The 20,306-nt window shown below is 40.5% G+C and overlaps 3 protein-coding genes across 5 annotated transcripts in view; all 3 read right to left on the reverse strand.

Annotated features, from left to right (window-relative positions):
• Positions 1-6,149, reverse strand: part of LOC125007015 (MICOS complex subunit mic25a-like) — a 58,263-nt gene extending 52,114 nt beyond the window's left edge. The window contains exons 1-4 of one of the 2 annotated variants that reach the window (XM_047583567.1): positions 5,919-6,149; positions 4,083-4,179; positions 1,963-2,017; positions 728-884 (exon numbers count right to left, since the gene is read on the reverse strand). In XM_047583567.1, the coding sequence (XP_047439523.1) occupies positions 728-884; positions 1,963-2,017; positions 4,083-4,179; positions 5,919-6,002 (393 nt within the window). In that variant the 5' untranslated portion in view covers positions 6,003-6,149. The remainder of the gene's footprint in view (positions 1-727; positions 885-1,962; positions 2,018-4,082; positions 4,180-5,918) is intronic. The other variant, XM_047583569.1, reaches the window with a different exon arrangement.
• A 1,218-nt stretch (positions 6,150-7,367) lies between these two features.
• tpra1 (transmembrane protein, adipocyte asscociated 1) lies at positions 7,368-15,377 on the reverse strand. The gene is made up of 11 exons (XM_047582283.1): positions 15,208-15,377; positions 14,131-14,314; positions 13,878-14,010; positions 13,270-13,356; positions 12,162-12,234; positions 11,976-12,055; positions 11,776-11,886; positions 11,620-11,680; positions 10,709-10,811; positions 10,365-10,445; positions 7,368-9,418 (listed from the first exon to the last, which is right to left on the reverse strand). Exons 2-11 carry the CDS (start codon positions 14,301-14,303, stop codon positions 9,148-9,150), a joined length of 1,173 nt encoding a protein of 390 aa, XP_047438239.1. The 5' UTR covers positions 14,304-14,314; positions 15,208-15,377; the 3' UTR covers positions 7,368-9,147.
• Positions 15,378-16,640: 1,263 nt separating this feature from the next.
• Positions 16,641-20,213, reverse strand: trim107 (tripartite motif containing 107). Of its 2 annotated transcripts, none has more exons than XM_047582281.1 (2): positions 19,856-20,213; positions 16,641-18,628 (listed from the first exon to the last, which is right to left on the reverse strand). In XM_047582281.1, the coding sequence occupies exon 2, from the start codon at positions 18,615-18,617 to the stop codon at positions 17,166-17,168; it is 1,452 nt and encodes a 483-aa protein (XP_047438237.1). In that variant the 5' UTR covers positions 18,618-18,628; positions 19,856-20,213; the 3' UTR covers positions 16,641-17,165. The 2 variants fall into 2 exon arrangements, with proteins under 2 accessions (XP_047438237.1, XP_047438238.1); XM_047582282.1 differs by lacking the exon at positions 19,856-20,213 and adding an exon at positions 19,465-19,843.
• Positions 20,214-20,306: the final 93 nt, after the last annotated feature.

The raw sequence follows: 20,306 nt of genomic DNA on the forward strand, positions 1-20,306 counted from the left end.
GTTTTTAACTTTTGAAACTCACTTTCTGAAGATACGTCTGCATAAGAGAATATGAATGTGATTAAACTGATGCCAAGTTTTGAGGCTCTTTTATAATACTGCAGGACCGAGATGCATTAACCTACTCAGACAGAGCTATGTCAGTTTGGAACAGCTTACCTGTCACAATAACAGAGATCAAGAGTAGAATTTTTTTAAAAAAAAACGCCTTAAAATATATTTGAGTGATTGTGGATTATAGTTGGTCTATGTTTTTTTTATTATTATTATTATTTTCTTTTTTTGGATATGATTCAGTATGATGTAGACTGTTATTTCAGAGCTGTATTACACTTTAAGTATGGATTGCTTGTGATTTTATTTTATATTTTATTTTTTTTTGTGTGGACCCCAGGAAGAATAGCTGATGCCTAAAGTAATAAGCTAGTGGGGATCCAAATAAACTAAACTAAACATAGCCATCGCTGGTGTGAGCCATTTGTTTTTGATTCTACTTCCTGCTTCACTTTAAACAACGGCAACTTTCACCGAAATTTCGCCGAAGACGAGCCATACAAATGTTTCTATCTCCGAAACTCCTCAGATCCAAAACAATGAATTCGAAAATTGTGGAGATGGAGGAGCAGCCGGACGTACTAAAGAGGAAACACCTTACTACCAAGTGGACCAATCCCAGCTCCGGTGCTCCGTGTAGGTGAAACGTATTTGCAGAGAAAGCATCGCTCACCAGTCTCATGGCCTTGTCTTGCGCTTCATGGGCCTTCCCCTTCTCAATGATGACGGCAGGGGTCATCTCATCCAGGCCCGCGGCTGTTACAACCTCCCTCTCCCTCTGGGCCAGTCTGGCCAACTGCTCCTGCACCATGGACTGTTGAAGCTCAAAGCTAAAGCAGGGGAAGATAAGATACGTTAACCTTTATTTATCCAGTCAAAGTCTCGATATGCTGGTTGCTGTTGACACAGAAAGCCACATACATACACCAAGGTCAGAGAGATCACGGTTTCTGTAAATCTTGACATTCTGTGGACAGTTTGTGCACTGTGGTAAAGACAGAGTGGAAAATGTGCTACTACTGAAAGAGGGTCTGATTTGTTTTTGCCATTGTTACTGTTTCATTTGTTTGTCTTGTACGTGGATTATTACTTGACTCTTAAACTGAGTCTGGCTCACAGCTTTCTGTCACATAGAAAATCTCATCTCATCTACTATGGCTTATCCTCACTAGTGTCTCATAAAAAAAACTATGAGAAAAAGAACTCTTGACTGAAATTGAAATGGAGATTATGGCAACGACAAGACTAGTGATTATTCTACAGAGTCAAATTAACATATTACCATAAAATATCCTAATTGGAAGATGAGTTTGGTACCACCCGACTGGGATTACAGAGAAATGCAGAGAAAGAACTGGGTGGTCCGACAACAAAATTGTTATTGCTGTTTTATATATTTGCCACCTCTCAAATTATGTTACTGTGTAAACATAAAAGACTCAATTTAATGCACATATATGAACATCTAAGTTATGTTTATCCAAGCTTGCTCCACATACAAACTCGCTTTGTAATACAATATTTTATTCACATCACATTCAGGCAATTGACTGTCATGAAAGTGAACAAAAGTCATAGCGGCTCCCTGACAGTTTTATTGATATAACCTAATATCAGAAAATTTGTCTCAGAAGGACAATATGAGCGACTATGTGAGTGTATGAGACGCGCTGTCCTTAAATCACTCAAAACGTCCAGGTCCTTTCAGAATGAGACTGAAAGGACGGTGAAAACTCAAGACGTGCAGAGGAGAAAGGATTCCGCTGTAGGAACGCAACGGACATGACATGTGTACAGAATAGGAAACGCAAGACATTTACAATGTGAACATTCAGTGGGGAAAAAAAGTGTAGATCATGAACATCAATGAACAAACTAAACTGGACATTTTGACATGCGAGTACCTACTTTTTACGCATTTCTTCCTGTATTTCTTTAGAGGAGGATCCTGCTGGTTTAGGACCTAAAAATACACAAGATAAATATCAAACATATGTATGGCAACTTGACTTTTCCTTTTTAGATTTCAGATGTTTACATTTACAGTTTAATATTTAACTAGTTGCACTGTGAATCTTAGAGCAGCCCGATTTCAATAGTCTATATGTGACGCACATATGGCAGAATTGACTATAAAGCTGACTTGGACTTTTAGACTTTTCCTTTTTTAGACAGACAGACAGAGTTTAGAGTTACACTATCTAATGCTTAGTGTGTGAGGCAGTACATGTTAACACAATTTTATCTGCTGAATAAACCTCAAAATGCACAAATGAAAATAAATCAGACAGCTGAGTGTGCTTTAAATTACACAAAACTACTAAACACTGCACCACTGTAACAGTAGCGGCACTTCATATTTACACTCGCGTTTTCACTCACCAACTACATGCTAATGCAGTTAGCATACGTCTATGGCAATTTACATTCATCCACAACGAGAAAAACCTCCTCTATCTGAAGAGAAGCCTCAAAACAGCTTTCCAGCTTTTAACAACTCTAAAATCTCCATGGACCAAGATGACAAAGTTCCTGTATCTGAAACCATCCTGCTGGAGCAAGAAAAAGTCTCTGAGGACTCCACAGACCCACAGTCCAGAGCACGACTCAAAATCAAAACCAGCTAACAATGTTTATCACTCTGCTAACGGCGAAAGTCTTGTCCAAGTGTAACGTTCTCCAAAACCTCGGGCGAGGGGAGTGGACCACCCAAATCAAGTGCCTGGTCCACCAGGTGATGGAGGGACTCACCGCCTACGAAGACTTCTGCCCGGACTTCAAGTACAGCACAAAGGTCCGCGAGGCCGCACTGAAAGACCCCGAACGCAAATTCCAAGGCCGGCGCCTGCTGAAGTCCATGATCTTACTGCAGGAGGCATATGTAGAAGCAGAAATCAGCTCACATCAAAGAGCTGTCTGCTAAGATGGAAGAGAAAACTTCGTCCCGCATCTCATGGATAGATGTGTTCGACGGTCTGGCTTTTGGTGCTTGCGTACTGGTAGCCATCTTCCTACCGTTGCTCATACCATGAAGCCACTTAGTTTTGTCCTTTTTCACTCTGAGCTTGATTTTATTCCACATATTAGAAAAACCACAAAAATAGGTTTTCACCATCTTAAGAATATAGCCAGCGTTTCTCTCTCTGGCCAGCTAACGCATGCTTTGATTTCTTGTCGCTGGCTCATATTACACCAGTTTTAGAATCACTGCATTGGCTTTTACCCCACCAGCCCTCATGGACCCTGAGGTCCTCCAGTACTGGCCTTTTAACTGTTCCCAAGGTTAGAACAAAAACCCACGGCGAAGCCTCGTTTTATTATTACGGCCCATGTCTGTGTAACAAACTGCTGGAGGACATAAGAGCCACTGGGAATGGTGATGTTTTTAAGGGCAGGCTCAAAACTCACCTTTTAATTTAGTTTTTAACCGAGTCCCCGTTTACTCTTCTTATTATTACTTATTTCTCATTACTTATTGTCTACTGGTAATGGCAAATGGTAAATGGTCTTGTTTTTATATAGCGCCTTTCTACCTATTGGTACTTAAACACTTTATAGTGACAGACACATCTACCCATTCGCTCACACATATTCAACCAGTGTCACGCAATAATGGGAGCAACTTGAGGTTCAGTGTCTTGCTCAAGGACACTTTGGCATGCAGCACATTTCGGGGATCGGACCACTAACCGCTCTAATAACTGATCCACAGTCACCTACTGTCTCCCACAAGCACCAAACCATCATCACAGTGATATGGATCAGTTTGTAGAGTTTGCTGAAGAGTTAAAGTCTGACCCACTGGGTTCCTCACGAGCACAAAATCTGTCTATAAAATCATAATAATTTCAATAAGCAACAGTTCAATTCAATGATTATTTTAATCAACAATAATAATAATTTAAACACGGATTCTAGGTTTTACAAATGAATGAGTGAACAGCTTATGCTACGTGTTTTCTGTCCTTTCCACAATGACAACCAAGGAGGAGTCTGTGAGAAGGGGAAGGCCTTTGACTGCAGCTTACTTGTTGTCGGTTTATGGCTGTCTGGCGGACGCAGCGTCGGCTTGTTGCTGCCGGTCCCCTGAGATTCCCTCATACGCCGGAGAACATCCTCTGAGAGCTGGACAAGATTATGGGAATAAACACAGGCATGATGAACTAGTACACAAGTACAATGCTTCCCCACCAGACCCAAGATATGCGCTGGTCTACGGCTGTGCCTGACCTCTCTGACCACTTTGAATGGCGGACCAGAGACAAGGTATCAGCCTACATGGACATATACTTATTTACAGCACATTATTGATTTGCAAGGTCACTGGGTACACTACTGGAAATGGAAGCATTCAAAACAGTCCTGCACTAAATCTTGGCTCCGTGAAGGTTATGGTATTAAAATGTCTCAACCGTATTTTCATTATGGAGGCTGTGGTTTGTAGTACTATTGAAATGTATTGTGTTGTAACCATTATTTTGAAAACCCCATAATAGTTAGCGGGTTATGCTTAATACCACAAACACTTTAGTGCTTCATTCAATCCAGTTTAACAGCACCACAAACTACGTCCTCTAAAGAACTTATCATTCAGTTCAATCACCACCTTTCTGATACTGTTTCACTATTAAAAATAAATCAGACATGTACTCATGCAGCCTAAATACTGGTCTCAATCTGATGCCTGTTCTCAGGGTTCTTTGTCCAGTTACCTCTTTGTGAGTCAAAATGTTTTCTTAGAATATTGTTGTTTGTGTTGTGTAAGTACCTGCCTTGGAACTACAACTGAAATGTCGCATTTGTGCTAAGTCCGGCGCATTTACACTGATGCCTAATGCACCAATGTTGATTAATGTGCATTGTCCCAATTCAATCAATTAATAAATGAAATGCAAAAATATAATCTGAACATTATAACTATGTGCTGCAATTGCAGTTACCGGAACCGAGAGTCTTTATTGTCATTAAGAGAACATAACGAAATATTGCAGAAACTCCCGGCTTAAAAGGCACACACATATATAACACAAAATTAAAACACTTGCGAAACATATATAAAAAAAATATATAAAACACCCAATATCACAGGTGTCAAACATACGGCCACCAGTGGGTCTAATCTGGGCTGCAGCATGAATTGGCAAAGTGCGAAAATTACATAGTAGACTGCAATTTGTCAATGAAAATAACTGTCAGCCCTAATTCGTGCACTGCTTGAGTCAGAGAAGAGCTAAACGGCAGACATCAATGAGCCCAAATCGCAATTATTTTATTTAAGATGTGTAATTATTTTAAAGGACAGTTTATTAAATGTAAACATTGTATTAATTTACTTGTTCTTCTTTGCACACTTGATATCAAACAATGAGTTTGACCCTCCTGCCCAATACGTACAGAGAAAATGTAAAAATGATAAAGTGCATGGTATGCTCTGATTTTCACTGGTGTCCCTAATGAACTGGCAAGCGAGTTTATTCCCCTACTGTGCAGTTAGCAGGTCTGCACTGGGTAATAGTCTGTGTGAGACTACACCTGTTTTGTCCCATTTGCTTTTACTATATCATTAACTGCAGCGTCCATCAAAGTACCGTAGCACTGCACTTGCAAGAGACATTTGGCTGCGTGAATGTCGGGTTAACAAGCATTTTGTGATTAGCTATTATTATAAGAGTAGCACGCTGACATTATATCTGTCACGGGACATAGCGGACAGGACAGTGGGGGCGTCATGACCCGGTTCAGTTGAGGACATGGGACCTGTCAGGCTTTCAGACCACCTCACAAAACCTCATAAACCCTTTTTATTGTTTGGCGTTAGTCGCTATTTCTAATAAATGAACTTAAACTAGTCTGCTGTCTCTTACCTTCACCCCTTCAATTACTGTGACCTTCTCGTCTTCGTCCAGTCCGAATGACACTTTCCTCGCCGTGCTCCCATTTCCTCCCATGTTGCTGTCCGTTCACACACTTTTAAGAGCTGATAATAAAAGGCCAGTTCTCACGGGGAGACATAAATGCGAAAGCGGCTGGAGTCGCCGCTCCACAGCGGCCAGTGGTTAAAAAAATACTCCAATAAAGGTCACTCCGGCACCGCAGTATCCCCAAAGCCCATTGGTCCAATGACAACGTATCATGACTGGACGAAAGGCTGATGGGAATTGTAGTTTCTCCTACGGCTACGGAACCCGTGACGCACCCTTTAACGTTTCGCTTTTTTTTTTATGGAGAAAATCAAGATTAATGAATTTAACCTTTTAACATTCCGTTGAGTGGTATGTGGGGCAGCAGTAGCTTTCTGAAAAAATCACAGCTCTGTACACACGTTGTATGAGTAAATGCTGCAGGCAATACGTCATATTCTTCTGATTTCATTGATAAAAAAAAAAAGCCTTTATAGGATTCAACCAATGTGTACCAATTTATATCACTCAAGAACAATTCCACTTAGAATGATTCTGACTTTTGTGATAGAAACTTCAGAGTCTTGGCTTTCGAAAGACACCAAGACCTTGCACGAGCTCCAAAATGTTAATGGACAACATTAAATTTACTATTTAGGTATGTCCTAAATAGGTGTTTATTTGTGTTTTTGTTTTTGCAAAAAGGAATGATAAGAGGTTAACAGGCACAACACAAAGAGGCACCAATTATGATTGTGGAGAAATGATAAAATAAGCCTAGACAAAGTGTTTGTAATCAACCTTCTCATAATTATACCAAAATTGCATATTCCCTATCGCAGATTTGCTAATCTACAACCAAATATTATAGCTTTTAAAGCCATATTGATTTCCTATTTAGAAAATACTGAAAATGTTAAAACCCCAAAGCGACCAAAACAATAAATTTATGTGAAAAATATAATATTGTCTTAATGTTGTTGTGTTTTTGCTTTATGTCTATTAGCTTTGTAATTGCATTTTATCCTGAACAGTGGTTTTCTGTATATATTTTGTCAATAATAACAATAAAGAAATCCTGGTTGTACACTGCCTGGCCAAAAAACAAAAAAGGTCACACACTGTTATTCAGTTGGAACATGTTTAGCTTCGATTACAGCACGCATTCACTGATTCACTGACAGACTAACAACTTCTCCACGACCACGGGATGTGTCTTTAGTCATGGCTGTTAAAGAAAAGAGAAGCTACTCATTGCATCAGCTGGGATTAAATAACTTGTTACTGGGTGAAATCCAGGTGGTGACTTTTTGTTGGTCACGCTGTGAACTATAAAGCTTCTGCGATGATCACATTACATGTAGAAAAGTGTAACTACTTTTTTTTTTTTTTTTTGCTGACAATAACCAGAAGTGAAGAGGCCATGGTTTATTAAGTTGTTCATGAAACGCTCATTCAACACACTGCACTATCAAGGGCGGAATACTGTACAATCAATGCGCTGAAAAGAAAAGGCAATTCAAACACCATTTGCAAAAATGATTTCACCATCAAACACCTTGTGCATAGAGAATGGAACTACACAGCCACACACCATGTGAACTCATGTCACGAAACAGCCAAATGGATTTCCAAATATCCAACTCCCAAGGAATACAAGGAAAATTCTTGGAAACACATGTTTGTGAGTAATTTACTGTCCCCCTCCACCCCACCCCCACTCCCTCCCGCTCAGAGTTATGAAGTAAGTGCACCTCTGCATTTTGTGCATATGTCACTATCACTGATGAATACTGCTAGCTTAAACACAGTAATCAATCCATATCAAACACGGCCTTATAATACTCACATAATATGTGATATGAGATGATTTAAATGAATTAGGTTCTGACAAGTCACTGATTTCACGATACTTGCAAATAACAAAATACAGATAAGGAGCAATATTGATCAGATTTATAATAATATAATGGTGGGGTTGATAGTGTTTCATTAGCTGTAATGTAGGAATGTAGAAGCTGCGAAGGTCCACTCGACATCTTATAGTAGTACTAATAGTTCTGGGCTACTGTGGAAACTCTGTTTTGAAGGGGATTTTGTACTCATCAAAACCCAATCATGAAGTTTATATTCCATGTCCGGCAATAAATCCCTACACCGGTTCTCTTTTTTCATATAAAGAAGCCGTATCAATAGCACCGCTTAGATACTATTTAACTGACCAATACTGTTTCCGGTCTAATTTCACCACTTGCAATAACATTTGTGAACCGTGGACTGAAAAACATAACTTACGCCGTTACGAAATAAAAAAAAAAAATGTTTGAACTGGAATGCACAAAATGGTTTCTTATCTTCAAATCACGCACAAAATAGCAAATGCGCTTCCAGTAGCAGGAATTACCTATCTGGTGCAAGAATTTAAAGCAACAGCAGAAAATACAGAAGAGCTCAAATAAATGAAAAGCAGAGAGCTTAAGCATCAAACGCGATTTCAAATGTTCTTGTGTCTCTGTCATTCCTAATATATAGCCTTACAGATGTTTTCTGACCTTTAACGTTATAGCAGTGCCATAACATTATATTGCTATGTCACACATCACACAAACACAGCTCACTTGTTAACAGCAGGGACAGCACCTATTTCAGAAGACAAAGTACACACACTGAAATTAATTATCACACGCCCTTACTCGGGGATCAGTTGTACAAGCTGAGGCCACACACCTGATACAAGCTAACACAGCTAATGATGGAGTCAGCTGAGATGCTGTTACTCGGAGCCTTTAGTGGGAATGTACAGATGTTAAATTGATTTTACAGACCTGGGTACATAAAACGGGTTTAAAACATCAACAGAGGAATGACAGAAAAGGTCCTGTCGGTAAAGCCTGCAGGACAGGATCAATATCAAGGCTGTCAGGGCCACAATGAAGGGCAGTTCTCCTAGTATGGAGCTATAGCAGCAGTGCACTCTGGCAACAGTGTTACAAAAGCAATTGCTAACCTCAGTCCTCCAAAAACAGGCAAGCGAAGGTTCTCTCCTTAAGCGTTCACTTGTTAATTTATTCTGGCCCCAAGCAAGAGTATCCTTCTTTGTGTCGAGCCGCTTTGTTCTGCATTTTTTTTTTTTTTTTGGCCTAACACACAACTTATGCACAACAATAAAGTTCAGTTGCACGAATCCTCCTCCTCACACGTTGATCGGTCTCCAGCGGTCGGCTTCGATGCTGTTAATGCTGCTGGACCCATAGGGTCCGGAGGCAACGTCGTCGAGGTACGCTCCGACCATTCGAGAGCTGCCTGGACCAGAGCCGTCGATCTGGGTGGAGGAGTAGTACAGGCCCTGGTCGGTCATCTCTTTGCGTGAAAGCGTCGCAGCGATGGTTGGCGGGAGGTGGACATCGCTTTCGTCTGGCTCATCCACCTGTGACTTGTAGGAGAATAGGATCTTTGGCTCTGAGCTGCAGAAAAGGAAAAAAAAAAAAAAAAAAGTAGTGACATAAAGAGATATGCAAGGCCAGCAGTTTTCAAGTGTTAAATTAACAATGATGTCATCAATTAACAGCATCTGGACCCAAACATGTCATAAGACTGATGGACAAATAATAATTATTATTTATGTAAGATAAACAAACTCTGTGTTTTTCTCAAATTCAAGTTCCGTTGTTATGGCTCTGCTACTTTCCATCTCTCTCCACTGAGTGTCAGAGACAGTTTTAATTACTTTGCAAATTATAATGCACGATAAAAATATATTTTTGATACTATTTATCCTTGGGAATAAATTACCAACGACCTGGCAGTATTTAAATCAGCTCTACCTTTGCCGATGAACACAGTAATGGTCGATTTAGTGATTTCATCAGTCTAAATAGGCAAATAGTTCAGCGACATCTCGACTTTGTGCCGTAATATCTGTCCACACTTTGAATTATAGAACATTCTTAATAATTCTAAAGTGACAAGAGGCAGAAAAAAGTCCCAAATTAAACAGAAGTCGCAAAAAAAGTAAAAGCTCACTCCTAAATCACAGAGATCTCAATTCACACTGGATTAGTATTATCAGAAGACCTCTGTGTTATGAGAGTTATGGGAGGTAATTTGCAGATTAAGTTTTACTTTATAAATCCCCAACATGGACGATTCGCATGGGATCAAGATCACAGACGACCTCCGTGATTATTAGAAATTACCACAGGTCCCCAGATAAAGCTAATCCTGTGCGAATAGGGCTTATGGCTTTGCTAAAACACATTACTCATTTTTATTGCCTTCTTACATTGGATCAAAAGTCAGAACTTTATAAGTAATGCTACTTTCGCAGTTAAAATGAAAGACTTAAATACCTTCAAATATCTTTGTCTAAAGGACACACAGACAGTCTGGAAATTTTGTGTGAACACTTACCCAAAGAAGCCTTTGAGGAATGTGACATAAATGAGTGGAGCAAAGGTGGAGAAGTAGAGGAAGGTGGTGACATCCACACAGCTGGTTCATGGAAGAGAAAGAGTACACGGTCTTATTAAACGCTCTGGGATCAAATGAGATCATCAGATTCATCATAAGCACAGCTTTACTGAACTTTACAGGATCCACCAAAACACAGAGTGATCCCAGTGGTTTCAGAAAACAGAATTCAGTTACTCTGGGGTTTAAAGAACAGTCAGGCAGCTCTTGGATATTTGTGGAGCATTACTTCCCAGGTAAATATATACATGTGAGTGTATACCGCTAAAGAAAATAATACTGACCAGAGTCCCTCTATGATTCCAGCACACAGCAGAGCGCTGCCCAGGCCCTGGATGAGGTTCAGTAAAGACAGGATGGCAGCGTACACATAGAAACTCCTCTTAGCTGGGCACAAGAACCAAAACAGAGATTAATGGAAGCGCTCTGCATTATATGCACCGTTACAGCATTATACATCCTTGTGGGTGTCAGGTTTCCATTTATCGTAATTACATGAAATTTTTACAGTTGTATGATAAAACCTCAGCAGCCCCGGGCTAGTTTTAAATAAATTTGATTTATATACATATTTAAATTATTTTTACTAGGGGGAAAAAAACACCCCATATAGTGATGATTAAAATGGTCCTTTCTTCAAACGTCAATTGTTAGCATCCACTAACTACACCCCACATGGCCACATGGGGCTGGAGCAAATCCCAAATGGCACTGGAAGACAGGTAGGGTACAGCCTGTACAGGTCAACAGCAAACACCTATTCATGCTCACACCAACGGCCTATTTAGGATTACCAGTAAATCAAACATGTATGTCTCTGGACTTTAAGAGGAACCCTGAACTCTCAGCACTTCTGCAACTAGGACTTAATTTAGTCTTCAAGCTACCAAACATTAGCTAAGAAAGTGCACCTGAGGATGTGAGATTAACAGTAATGTCGCCTGTAGAGCCACGGAAATACAGCGGCCTGAAAGAAGTGTGAATGTCTGATTGTGAGGTCCAGAAAGTTAGAGATAATGTTAGGTAATGTTATTTAAGACCTTGAAATGATGTTTGGACAATGAAACCTGGAAGTTCAGTACTTTTGTCATAATTCTAGTTTCTTCTATTGTTGCAGCGGTTGAAAGGCGAGCAAAGCTTCGTACGTGACTGTATCAAACATCTGAGACCAAAATCTCAGAAATCTTTAACTTACATGGCAGAGATATCTTGTCCCTCACTGGAGTTTTAGGCAAGATCACGATCAAAGAGTAGACCTGTTTAAAAGAACGACACCAGCACAAGTCAAATATGAGAGACTTGTTATCGAGTGTGGTTCGGTCATGTTGCTTCAGAGCTACAGGTTACTGACCAGGAAGAAGAAGCAGGAGCTGGCCAACCAGAAGTGCCGCCCTCCATGGCCGTAGATGTTGAAGTCTTCAGCGGATAAATGACTGTCTGGATACAGTATCTCCAGCGTTCCCTAAAGCAATGGATTATTTACTTCATTAAAATGCAGTACGAGAACTGTGCAAAGTTTCCAATATCTAACCTCTTGTCATCCGTTATTACCTGCGTGATGGAGTATGCCAGAGCCAACACAGCAGTAATAGCCAGCACACGCTTTATACTGGACTTACTCTCCAGGTGACCTAATAAATGGATAAACAATAATGTCAAAACAGGAACTCGGAAACAGAAGTACGCTGAATCACCAACACAGAAAATAGGAAATGAAACCAAAAGTATCAGACTAACCAAAAGCTAGTCCCAAGATGATCACACTGAGCTCGATAGCTAGCAAGAAGAAACGTGTGATTTCCCACAGCACCTAAAGAGACAACAAAGAATATGAAAACCACTGGCGGAACAAACCAGCTGTTGGAAGACATATATTGAACCGTGGACATGCATAACTTCACATGTTAAGTCAGTCTCAGGAGAGTTACATAATCGGTTTTCCTTCAGCAGCGCAGTCAGGACAAAGAACTATGAAAACAGTTGCTTCATCACTGTGAGCTCCGTAGGGATCTGTCTGGTATGTGGGGAATGTCAGCCGTGCTTTTCCTTTTAGATATGAAAGCCCTCACTCATAGTGCATCTCATGCTAACCCCTCTGGGTCCTTAACAGAAGACGTCTCTGTCAGGATACCGTGATGACTGATAACGCAATATGTGTCGAGTATTTAAACAACAAAGAAATCACTATTAGAAATGCAAAGTAGATTTATGGACATGTAAAAAAAAAAGTAGTTTTCTCTTGCAAATAGACAACATTTCCTTCATTTTATAGTAAACATGAGTGTCTTGTGATGGTTACATGTTTTTTTTTCCTACATACAATAAAAATTAATAATCAATCATGTTTTTGCAAAAAAAGAAGAGCATAAATCCTATAATGGAGGGCTTGAATAACTAGCATATAATGAAAAGATATACTGCTTTAGCCCCGAAAATAATCATGCACTCTTATTCAATGTCCAGCCAAAACTTATATATATGTATATGTGTATGTATATATATACATATACATATATACACACACACACACACATATATGTGTGTGTGTGTGTGTGTGTGTGTATATTAGTAGCAGATATAATTGCAATATAGAATATCATTAAGGAGATGAAAATGATCATTTGTTCATTATTTACACAAATAATAACTTAACAGTTCCAGCTGAAATATTAGTAAAGTAAAAAATAAATACATTTTTTAAAAAAGTGATCACTTTAGAGGCCACAGCAGGTTATACAACTGGGAGTGGGGTATCTTTCTTTTGGAGCCCAGATTTTACCTTAATGATTGCACCCAATTAAAAACTTTTAGAGTTTTACTTATACGTCATAATGTACTTTCTTACTTTATCTACAATGGTGGCAGCACTGGATGCACTGACAGTCATGGACACTATAGCCCTGGTGATCCCAACTCCTGCTACAACAAAGACCTAAAACAAAACAAACAAACAAAAACACATGTAAAAAAAAACACATAACACCACTTGTTAAACTTTGTTATACATTAACCATCAATCCTGGAAGGGATGGATAGATTATAGATAAAGCACTGCACTAGTTTCCTTATTATCTTGCCTGTCATTGCACAGCTGAGACAATCTATTCTCAAAGGTTCTGCTTGTTACGTTACTGCCACAGGAAATGAAACACAGAGACTGAAAAAGAACCGACCATGAAGCAGAGCAGTGAACCTAACCCGGCAAGAATTTATCTTTGCTGCAATAATTGAGACACTGTTGCTTCAGCTTACTGTTTGAAAAATGAAAATGTACTGCCATGACATCACCAAAGACTAAAAGTTTCTTAAACCTTTCAAAGACTAAAAAGGAAAAATAGGGGATTAGTCTTAATTTACAGGTATAATATATATATATATATATATATTCCCCAAGATCAAGGTGTTTACACTCTTTACATGATGTATTGTTTTTTTTGTAAGTTGGCGTCCTACCAGCAAGTAAAACGTGACGAAGATGGGGCTGGAGGTGAGACGAATCTTTGCCCTGGCTGAGGGCAGCTTCCACATCAGGAACACAAAGAAGGCCACGTTAGGCACGAGCAGGAAAATGTCCCAGAACCGCACCCTAAGACAAGAGAGGTGGATAAGACGGGAAACTGAACTGATCAAAAATGATTAACAACATCACAGTGCGCCTTACGGGCTCTCTGGAACTTTCCCGTTATTTCACCTACAACATGATTACCTGGAGTCTCCGATGTCCTCGTACAGAACCTGGAGACACCTGTGAGGCTTGGTGATGTTGGCTTCGGTGTCGGGTTGCCAGGTCGAGAGAGATGTTGCGTTCTGCTGCGGCGTGGGTGAAGTGCTGCCATTGTACTGAGCAAACCTAACCACAGCCGTTACTGTGGCTAGCATGGTGTCAGAGCCTGAGGGGAAGCAGAAAATAAATATAGATGAACATCTGCAAGCACCGCGAGACACGTTTGTCCTCTTGAACCTTATTGTGGTTTTTTAAATGTTTTTTTTATGCTGCTTTCGTTTGCTTTTACAGAAACCACACAGGAAACGACCTTTAACTCCCGTTGTACTGTATGAGAACAATAAAGGCATTTGATTGTGGTTTTAGAGACAAGAGGGAGTTAAGAGTTTATGAGGTAGTACTACACCTGTCACAACTTTCTCAACATAAAACATTATTTAACGAGGCTGGCTGCTATTTTGGGCATTGTTGGAGTAAATTGTTAAGCTTATTTAATTAGCTACTCACTACTCGAGGTTATACTCGCGGTTATACTCACAGTTAATGTTAAAGGGATTTTAAGCTGAGCTAAAATAAGATAATTTAAGATAAGACATGCATTTATTTATCCCACAATGTGGAAATTCTCAGTTGTTAGCAGCAGCGGTACAGAAACATTTAACACTCACACAAACAGTAATATAGGCGGACTATGCATGGGTGGAAAAAATATGAAAAGATAAATTACTAGCAGAACACAAATAAGATATAGAAATGTTGGGCACACTTTTACATAAACACATCCACCAGTTGAGGACGCAGACGTAACGCTGCTGCGTTGAGCTCGCTGGCCTCCCTCGAAAAAGAAGAAGGTTGTTTGTGAATTAAGTGACATCCCCTGCGCATACACGGGAAACAAACACGGTAGAAATAATAATGCCGGGGCTAAATGCGGCCCGAGACTCGAAATTAAGCACCACGGCTTAAAAGCCGACTGGCTCACGTTCATAAACGTCAAAACAAACGTGATACGAGCACCAGCGTATCGGCAGTTTCTGATAGTAAACATTGACGTCTTACCGATCCAGAAGACTCAAATCCAAGGTTACAACTGTTGTAAAATACTTTAGTGAACAGTAAGATAAGCGCACAAGCTTCTCCCGTTGTCATACACACTGCAGCCGACCGATACATCGATCATTAATAAGAGACATCGCTATGCTGGATACTTTCACCTAACAAATTTCTCTCCGAGAGGTCAGCTGACACTCTCCGGGAAGAGGAAGAAGAAGCGCAACTCTCGCGAGATGGCAGTATGACGCATGCGTTTTCATAGCTGTTCGATACAACCGATTTCCTGTATGATACGATAGTGGGTAAGAGTCAGGCTGGTATCGGCGACACCTATCGGATACCGAGCCTTTGTGGAAACACACCTAATGCGTCTGGTAAATCTAACAAAAGGGGGTAAATTATAGCTTAATGAAGAATACAAGACATTGGAGTAATTTATTTATTTTAAACGAGGAAGTGTGTTAAGGTAGTGGACTCGTTACTATATAGTCGATACAACAGAAAAACAGAGGCAGACACAGCCACACAACGTAGGTGAAACTGTTTCAAACATTATAAAATGAACAAGTGAAATAATAAGACCATTAAAATATATTACTGTTTCATGATTAAGAACTATTTCTGATGCTGTTCTCTCCTCTTCTGTCCGCCTCATCATAACAACCTCGTATTCTGTGTTGCGGTTTAACCTGAGGAGTTTCACGCGGTTTGTTGCGTTGCCACAACTCAGTAGCTCAGTTATTTTCATGTTTATGTTACATTCGCTCGAATGACTGGCGCATCAAAAGTATCGATATTTTGGAAGTGAGAATCGATTTTAGAGCGTAAAGACTGGTATCTGAGGTATCGATGTTCAATATCGACCCGCACATCAACACTGGCTGCGGCTGAGGTCTATGCACTGGCTTCGTTTCACAAGTAGTGTTGTATGTTTATGAAGCACTATTTCTGATCTACTGTTATGAGTCATGCAGACATCTTACATCAACAGTTCTGCTTTCTGTCCCCAGGGTTAAAACTAAACATGGAGAAGCAGCTTTTTAATGCCCCACATACCTGGAACAAACTCCCAGGAAACTGCAGATCTGCTCCAACTCTCAGCTCTTTCAAATCAAGACGGAAAACTTTCCTCTTTGCTGCTACCTTTTGTGTAATCTATTTTATTGATATCTTGCACATTCATGCAGTATAACAGCTTCATTTTGTTCTAACCTGAATGAACTTCTACCTGATGTTAATATGGTTTCCTGTTTACCTCAGTGACCTGTTAAACACCATCCTCATCCTTAATTTGCCCTGACTAGTTTGCATTTATCTCAGGCTACTTTTCCGTTTTATGATTTACTGGCAAAGAAAGTGCACATGATGTAACGTTATTTTCAATGTGGGTATGACTGTGATGAATCATTATAGGATGACAACATATCATGAGGCTTGGGAATTTTGCAAGGAATTTATTTATCAGATAAAGCAGAAAAAACCCCACACACTTCATATAAATTATGTTACATTTGAGTGCATTATGCTACAAAAAATACAAACATTTCACCATGTACCGTTTGGAGCACTATATCTGTGCACACTGCTATGTCAGTCATATTTTATGGCAAGGTAAACTTGAGAAGCAGTCCTGTATGATTACACAAAGCATCTAGTACCGGACACACTTTATATATGAATAAAGAAACATATCCAGAAGTTCAAACAAGAATAATGTGTTTCTATTGGCAGAAGGGAAAAGCGATAAAGAATTTATTCAAATGACTATTTCAAGCTATAAACAGATGGCAGCTTGCACAGGATACCTTATTACTAGACGCCAGAGAGTTGAGAACACCAGAGAAGGATGCCTTGGATCCTCGTTCTTTTTAAATCATAAAAATCATGTGTTAGCTTGGGTGTTTTAGATATGACTACTTAACTCTGTTTCCTATGCAGCACATTTTGACAAACCGTAGCTCCGATTATGAAGAAATAGTGACACGGGCTTTGGGGTGCCCTGTCATCATCCTGTAGGCTAGGTGCACTGGTTCAGTCAGGTTAATCTTAAAAGTATACACATGAGTCTTCCCAGCGGTGGAGCTGATGTTGTAGAAGCTCAGCCTGTTGGTCTTGAAGCTCAGCTTGATTTCAAGCCTGCGCGACACCGTGGTCTTCTTTAGTGGTACACTGTGACTCTGCTCAAATGCTGCCAGCTGGTTGTTGAACCACATCAAACACCAGGAGCTCCGGCTGCTTTCCAAAGCAGAAGGCAGCCCGTTGCGAGCTAGCTTCCCGCTGTAGCACACGCCGATGATCCACGGGGAACCTTCAAGCTCCACTTCCCAGCAGTGCTCACCTTCGGAGAAGCTCTGTGTGCTGAGGACCTGGTAGAAGTTGTTGAACCTCTGAGGAGAGGACGGGTAGGGCTGTTTGACAGAGCTGAAAGTCACCGTCTTTAAATCCTCAGAGAGAATGAGGTTGGGATGGGCTGTTTCCGGGTCAAAGGTCACCTCTGAAGGGTTGAGGGTGTTCCGGATGGTGCGCTGAACCTCTCCAAGTCTTTCCCTCAGCTCCGCGTTCATGTTTTCCAGCTTGGGACAGACTCGCGCGGAGTTGACTTTCGCTTCAACGAGGTCTTCCTCTTCCACCTCTTCTTCTCCAAGTAACTCCACGATGCGCGGTTGAAGACGTTGGAGATCGTCACTGAATGCGGTCTCATCGTCCTCCGTCAACAGGGACTCGGCTGTGAGCACAACCTGCCTCAGCTGCTTGGTCGTCTCAGAGGCTTGACTGCATCGACTCCTTATAGTGGCCTCACCCGGACCTAACTCTTCCTCAACCATCTGGGTCACCTGGTCACAGTAGCTCTGTGACAAATCCTTTATCTGCTCTAACAGTTTGGATACTTTCTCTCTCAGCTGGGCATTAGCAGTGGTCACCTCCAGCTCCCATTCATTTTCTCTCCTCTCAACAGCCTCGGCATTCTCCAGCTTGACGGTCAACTCAGTGACCTGCGATGCCAGTTTGAACTTAGGCTCGTCCATTTCCATTTTGACTATGCCACTGCACCCAACTTGACCGTCAATCGTTTCCTCACACTCTGCACCCTCCATTTGGCTCTCGCAATCTTTAAAGTGTTGATGGTCTGATGCTGCATGGCTGACTGTGGTTTTGTAGGTGTCGACGATGCTGCACATTTTAAAGTTTTTCACCAGGGCTTTGGGTCCCGGGTACTCGGCCTGGCACTCAGGACAGAAGTGCTGGTCAAGGCCTTCCCCCATGGTCTGAAGGCAGTCAAGGCAATAGATGTGACCACAGGGAAGAGAAACTGGCTTGGAGAACAGCTGCAAACAGATGGGGCACGTGAGCTCCATAGCCAAAGAATCGGGAGGATGGTCTGTGACGAAGCTTGCTTCATTCTCACTGACAGACATGGCAGCAAGTGCTGGGAAATGAAACAACACAAAAGGCAGGGTAAAGCTTCAGACATATACAATGCAGTTTAGTTATTTGCTTCTCTTGTATATGTGTATGGATCAGGGACATGCAGTGAGCTTTGTGGCTGGTGAGGCACAGATTTGCAATTATGAATCCAGTAGAATAGCTTAAATTCGCCATTCAATTAGCGGCGTCTGCACTAACTGGGCAACAAAAATGGAAATATTTGAATTTTAAACCAATTAGGGTTAGGGTTAATCAAAAACATATTATCTATAGTGATGCTGACTTGTTAGATCTTTATATTCTTATGAACGGATCAATTTTTTGTTCAGAAAAATATCTTCTATCATGGAAAATGCTGTGACAAAAGTGTGTACATAGAGTTAGCCACTGGCACGCGCTAAGGACACAAGCTTAATCGGTTTCGACTTTAGAAATGATCGAAATGACTGGAATCATGTAGAAATTACATTCATGTCACAGACCAAAACATACAAATTTATTTTATCATCATTCCTTTTCACAATGACAAATGTATCAAATGTATCAAAAATCTTTTATTTATTTATTTGACACACTGAGTCTACGAAGTATCAGAGTCTGTGTTTAAAATATTAAAAGGGTTACTAAATGTAAAAGGTCCGAGACAGACTTCAGGGCAAAACAAATTAATAATTAAATAATAGAATTCAGGAAGTCGGTTTTAACAACCAGCATGACAAAGCAGATCACATGGCAACAACACATCAGAAGTAAATGTAAATGGCGAAGTAATGCAAATAGCCCATCTCTCTGCATATGCATAGACTTCTATTAAAGACTGCAATAAATTACACCTACTGTAAAGAGGAAATGTAACTGCGGGATTGTATCTGATGAACAAGGACTGGAGAGCAAAGTGCAGCAGCAGCAGCAGCAGCTCATAAACAGTTGTGCGTCGTCACGTCTGCACAAGTGTTTTAAGTTTCGATTTTCAGCGAGCGAGACGTCCATGTGGCTTAGTTCACTTCAGCCTGTAACTAACCAGACTCGCCGTCAGTAGGATTCTGCTTCGAGAATTACATTTGATCTCTATTAGACATCTTTAAAATAAAGAATAATGAAGTTTACATTATTCTTCACAAACACGTTCGCCTAATCCCAAAGGAGCGAGGACACTGGAAGACGCGCGAACGAGTTCATTAAGCACATTTAGGAAAGAAAGAAGCGCGATCCAAATTTGAATACTCACCGAGTTCGGCAGCGCCGTTTGTGTCGATGTTCCTCTTCAGGTAAGAGGCAAAAAAAAAAAAAAAAATAGAAAAAAGAAAAAAACAACGTGTTGACGCACCGATCAGCTGGATGAAACGTCCACGCCTTGAACAAACAGTCGTGTCTTCATGTCCCTCCGTCTATTTGAAACTTTTTTACCAACTTTCCACGCAGTTTCCAAGTCATTGCCAACAATACTCTACAATATTATTTTCTATATTCTGTTTAAATTATGTAAAATAAAGGATTTTATGCATAAACATTCATAACGCTGTAAGAATGAATTAAAACCATGGAGGAGCTGCAGCTGTATAATTTATTTAAAACATAAATCACGTGAGGTTGTGTCATTATCCAGCCAGCCACAGGTCACAGATGTGTGACTCCTCCTTATGAGGGCCTTCCCATTAAAAGGAAGTTTGACACCTTGG

This window comes from Mugil cephalus, chromosome 4, assembly GCF_022458985.1.
Source record: "Mugil cephalus isolate CIBA_MC_2020 chromosome 4, CIBA_Mcephalus_1.1, whole genome shotgun sequence".
Classification (NCBI taxonomy): domain Eukaryota; kingdom Metazoa; phylum Chordata; class Actinopteri; order Mugiliformes; family Mugilidae; genus Mugil; species Mugil cephalus.